This window comes from Colias eurytheme, chromosome 1, assembly GCF_061535395.1.
Source record: "Colias eurytheme isolate Ceu_HAF_F1 chromosome 1, ilColEury1 Martin Lab GWU primary, whole genome shotgun sequence".
Classification (NCBI taxonomy): domain Eukaryota; kingdom Metazoa; phylum Arthropoda; class Insecta; order Lepidoptera; family Pieridae; genus Colias; species Colias eurytheme.
Window position 1 is genome coordinate 13,257,498 of NC_142980.1, and position 15,035 is coordinate 13,272,532.

The window sequence follows — 15,035 nt, forward strand, 5'->3', positions numbered from 1 at the left end:
AAGTTAACTACCTCGTATTTTTACACAGCAAAATAAATTACATTTTGATTCACAACGACATCAACGTTCAACGTTCCCTTTGACACTATGTTAATTCCTATTTATCCTTTACAAATAACAACCTGTTTACTCCAGATATTAAAGTGGCGAAGCGTGAAAAGTCTGTAACCACTTTTAATGACACAAAGTTGAATCCTTGCTAAGAGTAGTTAAAGAGCTTGTTAAATCTGACGCTAGTATTAAACTTACCAAGCATGTTGCGGGCTAAGTAACCGTGAAATTACTGCAAGTTCAGTTAAATTGACGTACCGTGTCGTTAAGTGGAGATAGACGCTCGCTGTGTGGAACGATTAGTTGCCTTTTTGTTTCTGTAGTGTTAACATTTCGCCTTGTTTTTATAAGAATTGTACACGTATAATGTGTTTTAAATCATTGTTTGCGTTCTTTTTACGTTGTATTTAATTGATGGAATATTTTGGAGGACGGAAATATTCTTAACTAGCTTTCCACCCGCAGCTTCGCCCGCGCAGTCAAAGAAAAACCCGCATAGTTCCCGTTCCCGTGGGATTTCCGGGATAAAACCTATCCTATTTCCCGGGATAAAAAGTAGCCTATGTCCTTTCTCGGGTATCAAAATATCTCTATATCAAATTTCATGCAAATTGGTTCAGTAGTTAAGGCGTGATTGAGTAACAGACAGACAGACAGAGTTACTTTCGCATTTATAATATTAGTATGGATTAATCCTCTTAGTAGGCGTTTATTAGTTGGAGTTTTACTTGTTTATTTTCAGATTTAAAAGCTTTTACAAAAGAAGGATTATTTACAGAATTTTGTACAAACATCATTATAGATAAAAAAAATGTGAAGGCTAAAGGAAAATTTAGCAAAATTAATACCCAATTAACAAGTTGTTTTTGTAAATTCCTTGTTATTTTTTAAAGTAACAACTGCAAGCAATCACGTGGGCGAAATGTTGCTTCCACATTACTGTGAAACCTTGCTAAACAATCTCAGTTTATACACACTGTGTAGGTACTGAGTTAATTCCGAGAACGCGAAGTGATAAGCGAAGCGAGAGCGTTTATTTGGTCTTCCTCAGAAAAGGGCTGAAAATGTGACTGAAATTGAGTTTATAGATTGCTTGACTGTAAAGACCAAGTAAGCTGCAGGTTCAAATATATCAGTCGTAGGTATTACGAACCTCGGGCTTGGAAAAATAACGATAATTTTCTATTTAATTAATACGGCAATTAGCCGCCCGAAGAACTTGTTTATTAGGAGTGGAAAGTTCATCAATCGTGACAAAAATACAACACTTGTCGAATTTTAATGTAACCTAAAGTGAGTTTTTATCCAATCTTAGATGAAATAAAAAAGTACATTTTTTTCTAATATTAACTGCATACAATTAATAAACCGATTTGAAATTTTCCGAAGACATTCCTCACAGCTTTTGGGTACAACGATGAACGAACTCTTTGCGCGAAAGACAATATACAAAACTTTTATTCTCAACAGGACTAAGAAACAAAAGAAAGTTGATTTCATCGCTCATCGCTTCCGCTCATTTCTCTCCCTAAAGGTTCCTAGTTCGCCCTTGCCAGAGGCATGTTACCTTTTAGTAGAAAAGCTTAACCTGGCCCGTTGCCCTGAGGCAATAAAATTATTACACTTGATGAAAACAATACCAAAACATGTTTGAACCTTGCCAGCCAGACCAGCCTTGTCTGATTAGTTATTTAAATTAACATTAGATATTCATAATTATTTAATGGGAGTGTAATGTTGGAATCTTAGAAATAGTGTTCATTTTAGTTCACAGCTGGTTTCTGAATTGAGAATAGATTTGAGAAAGGTTTGAGAAAGCTTATGTCAGATACAAGAAAACATATAAGCAGCCTTTAAGTATGGTTTCAGACTTTCTTCACATCAAGTACTCAATCCGGAAATCGACCGTAAGTACTAAAATGATGTAGATATGATGAAGTACTAAAAATAAAAGGTTTAAAGATTTCGTACTCAATCTAACTCAAATAAATGAACCAAATGATTTTACTGAAGATACTTTTACTATAGGTACGTTGAAGAAAATTACCTTATATATAAATTATCGAACAGCTTAAATTTCTATGCCGTAGTTAAAAAACTTAATAAGTCTAATAAGGCAATTTCCTTCAATTAAATTATAATGGTTAATGAATTATGTGCCTCTATGTATATCAACTTATATAATCATCGTAAATGACTCACAATTTAAAATAATCTTATACCCACATGTTTTAACTATAACAATACAGACATTTGCTATATTTTCCCAAGTAAATCTCTCTGCCAACCAAAACAAATTAAATTGAATAAAACATGGGGAAAAGTTTGATTTTTCCAAACAGAATTGTAATTTTAGAAATCAACTTTAAATAAGATGAATCAGGAAATTCAGTTACGTTGTTACGAATCTAACTTATTTGCACAGCCTCAGGCTGTAATTACACCTTTACTTTGGAATTACAATCTTTAATGTGTTGATTTTAAGTTCAATTTTCATTGCCACCAATTATAAAACTTCTTGCCTAGGTACTTGTTCAATTATGTTGAAAATAAATGGCCGATGAACAAACTCTATGAATAAGATATATATATATATATAACAAAGCTTTATCACTGAATAGTATAAAATAAAGACGCTTTATCTGTCCCTATATGTATGCTTAAATCTTTAAAGTACGCAGCGGATTTAGCCTTGTTTTTTTAATAAATAAAGTGCTTCAAGAGGAAGCTTATAGTATATGATTTATTAGGTTTTAGGCAAAGCTGCAGGCAGAAAGCTAGTTTTATTTAATGAATAATCACTATTCTACGCTTTATTTTACTCTAGTATCCAGAGAAACATAAATCAGTAATATTAGGTAAGATTAGATAAATAGGTATACTGTATATTTAACAAATTCGTGATATACACAATATTTGACCAATTTGTGACAGGACAGAGGAGGCGTTAGTAAGTAGTTAATATCTTCTTTATTTACAAAATAAGGATGGGTATTTATCATTATAGCTTCAATTATTATTCATTGACTATCTTGATCGGAGATAGTCAAAACAACAACAAAGAGAACTATAAACAGTTTCCCCACTATAAAAAAAGGACAGCAAAATTTATGAATGAATCCAAGTACTCCTTGAAGAACTAATTCTTTTTAATGTGAAAATGTATGTGTAAACTATGAATGCGACTGGTCATTTAACTATGATTATTTTTCCTAATTTCTTTCTTGAAGTCAAGCAGTATTTTATTAAGAACTATCCAAAATATTCAATGAAATATACATAGTTGCTTCACGACATACTGTTTGAAAATTAGAATAACTATTTTCCTCTAAATTCAAAGTTAATTTTCCTAACATCGACCAATCGTTCCCTTTCCTTGAAATACGTGTAGACGATAAACTGCTTACCTGCATTCTTCCATTTTCCTCAGCGAGGAACGAATTATCTTATATAATTATCTAAAGAAAGCCATTCGCTGTGTTCCCAGCGTGATTAACTAACAAGCGTCTAATCTTTGCCTTAATTAATGACAACTATCGTTTGTTTGCTCGTCTCCAATAATTACTGCGCGGTTTCCAGGGAAACGTAATCATGTGAAGCAAATAATGATGCTGCTATTCTATTGATTTCATCGCAAATATTTATCGTATCATTTCAAAGGGAGCTGGCGCCAATGGGTGGAATTAGAAATATGTTTTGCGTGTAGTTGCTTCGTTGGATTGTAATGTCTCTATCGTAGATTCATACAAAAAATAACTTAATAAAATACCCTTTTTACAATAGGGAAATTAATAATAATCAGTTAATATTTATATAAATGAGAATTTTTTGAAGAATTAAAGAGGATTTTAATTTCACAGAGCAGAGAAATATGATTTTAATTATTTCAAACTTATTTTATATAAAAGGTACGAAACCCTTTATATAAAATTAGTTTGAAAAGCGTTATAATCAATCAACACATGATAATATTCTATACCCAAGTAAACATCTATATTAATTTGTATGCTGATATTAACTAGACGAGCAGCATTGCCTGTTCGTCTAAAACAATTAAGTATACAAAGATGAAGATTTAGCTGAAACAGGTACTTATATGGCCTAGAGACTATTGAAAGAAGAAAGGGAATTCCTCTTACGCTTCCTCAATCCTCTAATTCCTCTGTATTATCCGCAATTAAAGGTAAAGTATAATATGTACGGTCGAATTGAGAAACCTTCTTTTTTGAAGTCGGTTAATTATTAACAAGATTTTCATGCATCTTCTCAAATATGCTGTAAGGCCCCAATGGATTACGAATGCATATATGAATGACGTATATAATTCAATAGCATATGGGCTTAGAGCTACAGTGATGTTTTAATCCTTCTCTAAGAGATTCAAGCTAGGTGCAGTTTGTCGATATTGATTCTGGGGCTTAACTTGTAATGTGTAGAATAACTGACTATATCAGGAATTTAAACACAAGACTATTATATTTGGTATAGTAATTAGATTATGAGATTTAAAAGGATTACAATTACTTATAATTATTAATTTATAGGTTAACAACCAAAAGATTAAGTAAGGTATTCGAGAAGTTAATAATAAACCAATTGAGTAGTCATTTTGCATCTAATAATTTACTGCACACCAAACAGTTTGGTTTCACAAAGGGGCGCTCAACCACAGATGCTGGAGTTGCACTTCTAACACATATATATAAGGCATGGGAAAACTCAAAAAATGCTCTAGGGATATTTTGTGACCTCTCCAAGTCATTTGACTGCGTTGAACATTGTACTCTGTTACGTAAACTTAATCACTATGGAATTAAAGGAAAAGCCCAGAACCTCATAGCGTCATACCTGCATGATAGGATACAGACTGTAGTTGTTAATGGAGAACGTTCTAGCGGTGCGTCAATTAACATTGGTGTTCCACAGGGGTCAATTTTAGGTCCCTTCTTGTTCTTGGTATATATCAATGATCTTCCCTATTATTTGCAGGATAGGTGTGAAATAGTTCTGTTTGCAGATGATACCTCATTAATTTTTAATGTGGATAGGCATGACCCAAATGTTGACGAAGTGAACAGTGCTCTTTTACACATATATGAATGGTTTACTGCCAATAATTTATTATTAAATGCCAAAAAAACCACTTGTGTTGAATTTTTACTTCCTAATGTAAAAAAGTTGAACAGAGATATTACCTTGAACGGGGAGGTATTGCATCCTACTGAGTCTACTGTATTTCTAGGGTTAACATTGGACGAGAAACTACAGTGGGGAGCCCATGTCAACACCGCTGCAGGTAAGCTCAGTTCTGCTGCATATGCAGTCCGAAAAATAAGGCATCTCACCGATGAAGATACGGCTAGATTGGTTTATTTCAGCTACTTTCATAGCATTATGTCCTATGGAATTCTACTATGGGGCAGGGCTGCAGATATAGAAACTATATTTATCTTACAGAAAAGAGCCGTTCGCTCTATATATAATTTACGTGCTCGGGACTCACTAAGAGATCATTTTAAGAATACTGGTATCCTTACTGTACCATCACAATATATATTTAATAATATTTTGCATGTACACAAAAGCTCTGACTTACACACAAGAGTAGGAGATAGACACGATTATGGCACAAGGAACAAGAATAGAATTGAAATGCCATTTTTCCGATTAGCTAAAGTTAAAAATTCATTTATGGGTCAAGGTATACGCTTATACAATAGAATTCCTCACAATATTAAAGAGTTTAGTAGTTCTAAATTTAAAACTTACATAAAAAATGTACTAGTTCAGAGAGCGTACTACAGTATTCAGGAATATATGGACGATAAAGACCCATGGAGGGTTGTCGCGTAAAAACCACAGGACAGTTCTTTGGCATATTATGTAGTTAGGTAGATATAAGTTACATATTATGTAAATTTATTGACATTATTTAAAAGAGCAACTATGGAGTTTCTTGCCGATTCTTCTCCATAGATACTGCTTTCCGAATCGGTGGTAAATGTTAAAAATACTATGTAATGACGATTCGAAAGTGCTACTAAATAGTAGTCTAATTGAATAAATGAATGTTTGAGTTTGATTTTGAGTTTGAGTTTGAGCATTATATATAAATCTCGGGTGTACAGTCTATTCAAACGCGCAATATATTTTACTTTAACGTGTTATTTTTAATTCATAAACAATAGTTTAAACCTCGTTAAATCTATGTAAATAAAGAAAAAAGTCGCGAAAAGTTGGACGCGCAAAGCAATGCAATAAACAAGATAGACTAAATAAATTAAAAGCACTTGTTTTACTGAAAACACTGTTTAAAGTGCTACAACAAAACCGCGACTGTATTTAAACTTAAATAGAATTTTTTATCCCAGCTTTGTTTACGAGTTTGCAAAAACTGGTTTTCGAGGTTTTTTTTTTCGTGGAACACGAAGGGCTTCTTTTCAAGAACTGGATAAACTTGATGTTTTGTTTAGGACTCTTTGGTTACGTTTTTTTCGTGTTTTATTGGGCCTGTCAAATTTTCTAGCATATCCTTTTAAATAATCAAAAAAGCTTGTAATATTAAATACAAAAAATAAAATATCAATGAATTTCGTTAACCTGTAGCAGGCAAATTTTATTTTACAAAAATTCCTCATACCGTTAATATCTTTGTAAGCAATGTTATACCATCGTAAACATGCTTTTTAACATCACCCAAATCGAACCCCGAACACGTCTTAAGTGCTAACCAATGTACCAGAAAGATCCTTTTATTATAATCCAAATGTTCCGAAGGCGTGAAAAAATATTACGGAATATTTCGATAGACAGATAAAATATTCAAACACACGTACGGTACAGCGTTATTGCGTTAATATATTACATTTATTCAACCCGATTTTCCTTCATGGGGAATATTTGCACAAGACTATGGAGATAGAAGGAAAATGTTAGGTTGATTTTCCACCAATAACGTGCGAGGATTTGTAGCGAGTTTGTAAATAAACAATAGTATCGCTCCAAAAGATAAACGCTTCTAACTTCAAACTAAATGAAGCGATATGATTGGTTCTTTACAGACACATTCTTATGTTGCACCTTAGGCGCGGGACATATACAACCGGCGCGGCGCGCATCGGGCGCACTGCAGGCGCGCATCGGGCGCGCTGCTGGCGTGCATCGGGTGCGATATTGGCATTTTGTATGAAATAATTTTGGAAAGGCGGCGCAACCGTGGCACAACCGTGGCGTGCCGTCTCGACGCCTGTCCAAAATTCTTTCATACAAAATGTATAAGAAGGACGTGGTGCAAAACAGATTCAAGAGGTGCGCTTATGGCACGCCCGCGCCCGCGCCGTCTGTGTTTGACCCGCGCCTTATATTGCTACATAGTGTGAAGCTTTCCGCTGTCTGTGTGTCTGTTTGCTTAAATCTTTAAAACTACGCAATGGATTTTGATTGTCTAATTTTTAATAGATAGAGTGATTCTCGAGCACAGTACATAGGTACAATTTGTTAGGTTTTATAAAAAGCTAGCGAAGCCGCGGGCGGATTACTAATTTCAGATAAAGCAGTATCAAATTGCTCGTCTTATGATCCAGATTGATCGGGATTTTAAACTCGATTTATTACAAATTTAATAAATAAGGTCGAGTTTCCTATGTTACGAGAAAACGTGCAAAAAAATCTCATTACATTAAAAAATACAGATTTGATAGAAATATTTTATAACGTTCATGCAATCACATTAAATGCGAAGGTATATTTTTAGAATTCGTTTTCAAGAGCACGGAAGAAACAAAGGATGACGATGTTGTTTTGAATAATTTTATTATGCATTGCGAATAGTAATACAGAGAAATATACACATGAAATAAACACTACATTGCTTATACCTACTATGATTACTAATTTGCTACTTTTAACAATAAAAGTATTTTATTTAATTAAAATAACACGATTATAACACACATATATTAATAAACTAGCTGTGCCTTGAGGTTTTACCCACAGTGCTCCACTCCAATTGGCCTTAGCGAGATGATATATTATAGCCTAGCCTTTCCCAATAAATGGGCTATCTAACACAGAAAGATTTTTTCAAATCGGACCAGTAGTTCCCGAGATTAACGTGTTCAAACAAACAAAATCTTCAGCTTTATAATATAAGTATAGATAACGTAACAACAGGTACGTAAAATAACCAGCATAATTGCATATTCAATATCAGACCCGCAAAACCTCTAGAAATTTAATTATACTAAAACCGTGATGTTTGAATCTAAAATATAATAACCGTATCTTCCATTACTCCATAATAGAGCAAAATAGTACATTTTTTTTAAAGGCACTCGCCATCACAGGGTGTTCGCGCCACCTCTGGATTATAGTCCAGAGACATTTTTTTTTGCCTACACATACCTTTTAACAGATTTTAAACGAGATTTATTCTTATGTAACCCGTCGTTTCGAACACTTTACAGCGAGCGTGGCCACAGAGAGACGTTGTTACATATTATAGTCTTGATGGTCATACAAAAATTTGTTGTTTGTAAACTAACTCCACCTATTCGCAGTTGGTATGTTGAGTATGGATGTTGGCAGTATTGACTTGATAGTATGGCTGATAGATACCGTTGGCTAATAGATCGTATCTTTTAGACTTTGGCAGCCAATACTACTAAATGTATAATCGACGAGAGAAAATACTAGAGCACAATATAGCAAAACATAGCACCAAACCATACAACATATTAAAGATATATGTAATTCACGCGTGTACTAACTCAATACTCAGACAACATTAGTGGCCGAAAGACTCGTGAATTAAAGGCTTTTTAGACTCGTTCATGTGAAAATGGAATTGTCTTTTGGCTATTCATTCTCACTTATCGCACTGGGAATTGATAGAATGGTATTGACTCAGTTGTAGTGGATTTAACGTTTAGGTAATAATTGGTTAGTACCTAGAGTTATGTTTATGTTGACTTATACTTTAAATAGGTCACACATATTAAGAAAAAAACACTATTTTTAACATTCATGATATTTTTGATGTCATTTTTGTTATTTAAACTAGTTAAAAAACAGTTTAAAAAAGTTCTGTCTTGGACGTCCGTGTGTCTGAATGTGCGGAGGATTTTCTTGTTAACACGATAGCTACCGAAATACTTTACTAATCGAGTCTTTTTTTTTCTCTTACGCTTGAGTATGCTCAGGAATAGAACCCTTTCATTTTTCAGGGTCTGATTCGATTTGGTTTAATTGTTATTAAATAAACAAAAATAATAATTAATAAATAATTATTAAAAAAAAATATGAGGCGTGCACTTTTGGATTTTCTAAACTTTTTTTGTGTATTTTTGTGTCTTTTTATCACTCAAATAGTTTACTGCTTAATAAATCTTTAATAATAATAAATGCTTAGTAGAATTAGTAGGGGATTAAACAAAATAAAACTATAGAAATAGAGTCATTCTATGCAATATCATTTCTGAATATCTAATTTATTGTTTTATTTGCCACAAGAATTGTTATATTTAAAACTATAATTGAAGAAAGTATCTATTAAATCCAAATTATCCACATTAAATTGTATCTAATCTAAACCAATCAAATTAATAATAAAACTTCAAAAAATATAAAATCTAGCACGAACTGTCCTTTCTGATTCCTCATCTCGAGATTGATTAGAATCCCACGTGTAAATATTATTGCAATCAAGTGACCAACTCTATACCAATTGCTAATGATTCTAATGCACATTACCGCATGCAAATTTGTTGATTATGATCTGCAATATTATGTATCCCATACATTAGATATGATACTTCATCATAATTAGTACGAATGTTCTTCTAAAAGGTAATTTATGAAGAAACTAGCTTCCCGCCCGCGTCTTCGCCGGCTTTGTCTAAAAACTAATAAATTACATATTATATACTAAAACCTTCCTCTTGAATCACTATCTATTAAAAGAACCGCATCTAAAGCCGTTGCGTAGTTTTAAAGATTTAGGCATACAAAGGGACATAGGGACAGAGAAAGGGACTTTGTTTTATACTATGTAGTGATGTCGTAGTCTGGTTGAATCTGCCATTTGATTGAATGACTAGGCCAAACGTTGGTAACAAGCGTAACTCAACGTCCAACTAGTTAGCGGATCGTAGTTGGATATACGCTACGTTTACCATAGTTAGCATGCTAGTAAGTAAATTGACATGAATTTGATGAATTTTCTAATTTTCCGCAGCAAGCAAATGCCTTTTTTCATGAAGCGAGAAAAATCTACGCAAACTATAATTTATTCATTAATACCTACAAAATATGTTGAGTGACCTGTAAGTGATGTTTATATTTATATTTTTTGATGTTTTATATTATTTATGAATATTTAGTTTGTTAGGATCTTTCTTTTTCTTGGCTTTTTTAATTGGGAAATAAAATAAGGAAAAAAGATAGAGAGCAATCGTTTAACCCGTGACGCGTCCTATGAACAGACGGTTAATCGTTAAATGGTACTGTAGCGTCCTGCGTAACAACGACTGTTCATAACGCGGCCAATGACTTTGAAGGTCACCTGTAGTTCTTACAAGTGAATGTTTCCAGTATAAAAAATATTTCTCTATGCCTTAAACATTTATAATTCGTATCGACACGACTCCGAGACAGGCAATAGAGACCAAAACCACAAAATAAAAAAAAAAGTGAATCATTGATTGAGTTGCGTCATCGGCCATAGTTTGTGACATTTGTCTTGTTCAACGAATATTTGGATTGTGAATTATGCCGAGAGGAATAATTAGATGAGTGATAATTGAGACGTATATTAAGTACTGGAAATTTTACGTAGAATACGTTTATGATATTGGTTTTAGGGATATTTGAAGAATACTCAGTGAAAAAGTGTCTCAACTTTTCAGTGCGGAAGACGCAAAATGGCGCTTTTTTTCTTGTTTGTGAATAATGGAGATTTGTTATTATTCATAGTGAAATACGTTGTGTTAAATGTGTGAAAATATAAGTGAATGTATTTGGCAATCGTGTAGTGATATGAAAACGTGAATATGATCATTTGATGACTCAGCATTATCATGTAAGTGTTAGTATGTAAGCAATTAAAATTAAAACAAAAGAAAATCAATTTTTTATAATTTTATAGAAAAAATATATCGTCATGATTACATTTTTATGCTATAACTAGTTTCTTCCTCTTTCCAAAAATATATCATACATGGCATATAATTATAGAACAATAGGGTAAATAAAATTTTCAAACTCGGTAGTCATAAAAAAGCTAGATTTCGTGAACTCCCTTGACACTATCGGGATCGGTGCCGGCTGTGCGCCGGACGCGTAACGGGTTAAAATACGTACATATAGTAAAACGTTTATTATAGGGACTAGATTGACGTATGAATCATAAATACATTCAATACCGCCACAATATTTGTTACAATGGTACCCTCCTAGCTGTTTTCATCCATTGATTTCGGTTCATTTCAAATTCGTAGATTTTAACATTATTCTGATGACGTCATGTTTCCGCAATGAATAATTTATATCTTTTAGATAATTTACCGCTGATTCTGAGATTGTTGCGGAGTCGTTATCGGAAATCTCAACGGGTGCAAAATATGCTTTAGAATATTTTCTGCTGTGTCATCATAATATTGAGAGGTTTAAATATATTTACACGAAATTCATGCTATTTTTATAAGATTTGAAAGATAATTTTCTATTTTCAGACATAGCTTATTATGTTACATTTTAACACGATCCGTTCTATTTTGTTGAAAATTTACCCAGAATTAGTAATAAGAAATTTGTTGCTTAAAATATTTATATTAGAATTCTATGCTTTAACACTTTAATGAATTTCATATCTTAGATATTTAATAAATGTCCGACTGAAAACAGTTTGATAGGAATTAGGAGTATTTAAATGATATTTAAAATATTTAATTATATGAAATTTGTTTGACTTGGCTCCGCGCCGGGTGGCAGACACAGAGGTGTTATTTTTTTGCTTATTGTTTAAGTTTTAGCTGTTTTAGTTGCCTACTAATTAAATTGAAAAAGAAATAGTTATATTAACAGAAAGAAATCTCAATGACTAACGTGAATTTTTTATCTATATAGATTGTCAAGTACTCTTAAGTACGTAGAAAAGTAAAGTTTATTTGCTCATAATATAGTTTTAACTCAAAGCTAGAAGTATACACAACATCTAAAAGAGACTTAATTTCTACGTCCCATAAAAGCTACCGTTTGCGTAGTCACTAAAAAGTCACTTCTACTATTCTATTATTTAATCTATTTAGCTCTAAAAGAGTTTGCACACTATGAAAGTCAACAATCTTTATCTCTAACTTCCTTTGATACTTAATAAGATCCTAAAGCCCATTTACTTGATACACAAAGTAAAAAATAGATTTATATTTAAGTATTTCGCTCCACACCGCACAGACTTAGGGCTGCCACGAGAAATCTTTTCTTTTTATTACTATGATATTCTCACGTTTTATTTCTACACACTATCGTTATTTTATGTATTATCTTATTTATATTTTTATTTTATTCATATCACTTTTATGTATTTGTTTTTTCTTTAATCATATTTTCTATATTTTATTTCTATTATATACACAAATATTATTATTTCATACTATCTACATATTATATTAATTTATGTTTGGTACGCTGAACTTCCTCGAACGGGTCTTGGCAGAATACCAGCGTCATGGTTCAAAGAACTATGGCATTGTGCTGAGCCAAGACCTTTTCAGGGAATATTGCTTTTTATTTTTATTTTTTTATATGTCAATGTAATTTTAGTTTTTAAGTAAGTAAGTATTTTTAAATTGTTTAGTCTTAAGAATTAATAATTTCCTGAATAAATGATAAATAAATAAATAAATAAATAAAGTCTATTTGAAGTGACTTAATGAGCCAGCCTTTTTTATGGACTATAGAGAAACGCTTGACCACGATCTCAGCTCCTGGTAAGCCAAGATGTGGCCTAAGATGGAGCGCGCTTGAACTGCTAGGAATTATTTTGTTTTTAACGGCTGATAGGGAAGCGTTCGACTATAATCTCTGCTGTGCGCTGCAAGCTAAGAGGTTAAGAAGGCGGGCGATTCATGTTGGTAAAAATGTGTCAAAAAGGTTAAAAATACTCACTGAAGTCGGACTTTTCTTGCTCCGGTTTGACGAGAAGTGTTCAATCACTTCCCAGTTGGACTTCTTCGGTGTCTGGTGTTCGCCGGGCGAGGACGACGCGCGGGGGACGGCGGCGGGCGTGGTGCGACCGGAGTCATCCGCTCTAACCGAGGTCCCGGCGGACCGGAGGGAGGCGCAGCGGCGGCCGCGCAGTGCGTCCTGGAGACAGGATAGTATTAAAGTAGGGAAAGTATACCTTAGTAATAAGTCTTTAATTTATGAAGTATACAATATGATGGACATGCTTTTATATAGTGTCTTATTCGCGGATAACTTTATTTTGTGTAAGAGAAGGGTACGATATCTTTTTGAAGTATCCTAAGTCAGTAAGTAAGTAAAGAAGTGACCGAACGGATATTATACTGTCCTAGCTTTGCACCTGATTTGTATAACTACTACGTTTTTATAGAAAATTCCCCATCGCGTTACATAGGATCAATAGAATAAATAACAGTGTGTACCGCACAGCTTTGACAATCAGACTAAAAATGTTTAAGCATTCATACCTATAACTTCATATCCTTTATATAGATATCATATTACTATAGATGATATAAAGCCTACCATTAATCTGAACATAATCTCATATCCCGGAAATTACGAAGCACAACCAGGCCTCTCCATATAAACCTAATCCTCCATTCACAAATACAGTACTGATTATATACTAAGTTGTATACAAACCGCCAATCTCCTGTATGTGATGAGCCGTTTAATGGTTATAGCTCTGGTTATTTTGGATTTACAAATACCATTTATTATATACGGAAATTTGATGGAAATCCAATCAAAAACAAATCGTTTGGATGATGACAAGTTATTTATTGTATTTTGTAATATACTAACTGTAACTGTGTGGTTTCACCCGCATTGCCTCTTATTGGTCTTAGCGTAATATATAACCTTCCTCGATAAATGGACTATCTAACACAGAAAGAATTTTTCAAATCGGACACGTAGTTCCTCAGATTAGCACGTTCAACTAACCAAACAACCTCTTCAGGTTAATAATATTAATCTATACTAATATTATAAAGCTGAAGAATTTGTTTGTTTGAACGCGCTAATCTCGGGAACTACTGGTCCGATTTGAAAAATTCTTTTGCTGTTAGATAGCTCATTTATCGAGGAAGGTTATAGGATATTTATCATCACGCTACGACCAACAGGAGTGGAGCCACGGGGGTGAAACCGCGCGGAGCAGCTAGTTTATAATATTTAGTTGCGTTTAACGAAACAAACTTTTTAGATTAATAAAAGGTATTGCTATATATTTAGTACTTAACTCGAGATATTTTCAGGTTGATAATGTAACATTTTAAAAGGAATACTAATGCATTGTTGGTACAAAACATAAAGAGCCGCGTATATGACAATTGAATTGCACAGTCGCAGTTATAGAAAACTAGCTTTCCGCCCGCGGCTTCGCCCGCGTAGTCAAAGAAAAACCCGCATAGTTCCCGTTCCCGTGGTATTTCCGGGATAAAACCTATCCTATGTCCCGGGGTAAAAAGTAGCCTATGTCCTTTCTCGGGTATCAAAATATATCTATACCAAATTTCATGCAAATTGGTTCAGTAGTTAAGGCGTGATTGAGTAACAGACAGACAGACAGAGTTACTTTCGCATTTATAATATTAAGTATGGATTCTAATGCTCTTCTTGAACTTCACTTGGAAATGTTGTATCATATTTGTTGCAATTTCCTTATATGATAATACTTATAACTAAATTTATTTTTGTGTGATGAGTATAACACTCTTTTATTTTTGCAATGTTCG

At 33.2% G+C, this 15,035-nt stretch overlaps 1 protein-coding gene across 2 annotated transcripts in view; it reads right to left on the bottom strand.

The window, feature by feature from the left end:
• Positions 1 to 15,035, bottom strand: part of LOC149911331 (adenylate cyclase type 6) — a 138,050-nt gene that overhangs the window by 108,702 nt on the left and 14,313 nt on the right. For both annotated transcript variants that reach the window (XM_090105416.1, XM_090105407.1), the window contains exon 2: positions 13,216 to 13,413. In XM_090105416.1, coding sequence (XP_089961542.1) covers positions 13,216 to 13,413 — 198 coding nt within the window. The remainder of the gene's footprint in view (positions 1 to 13,215; positions 13,414 to 15,035) is intronic.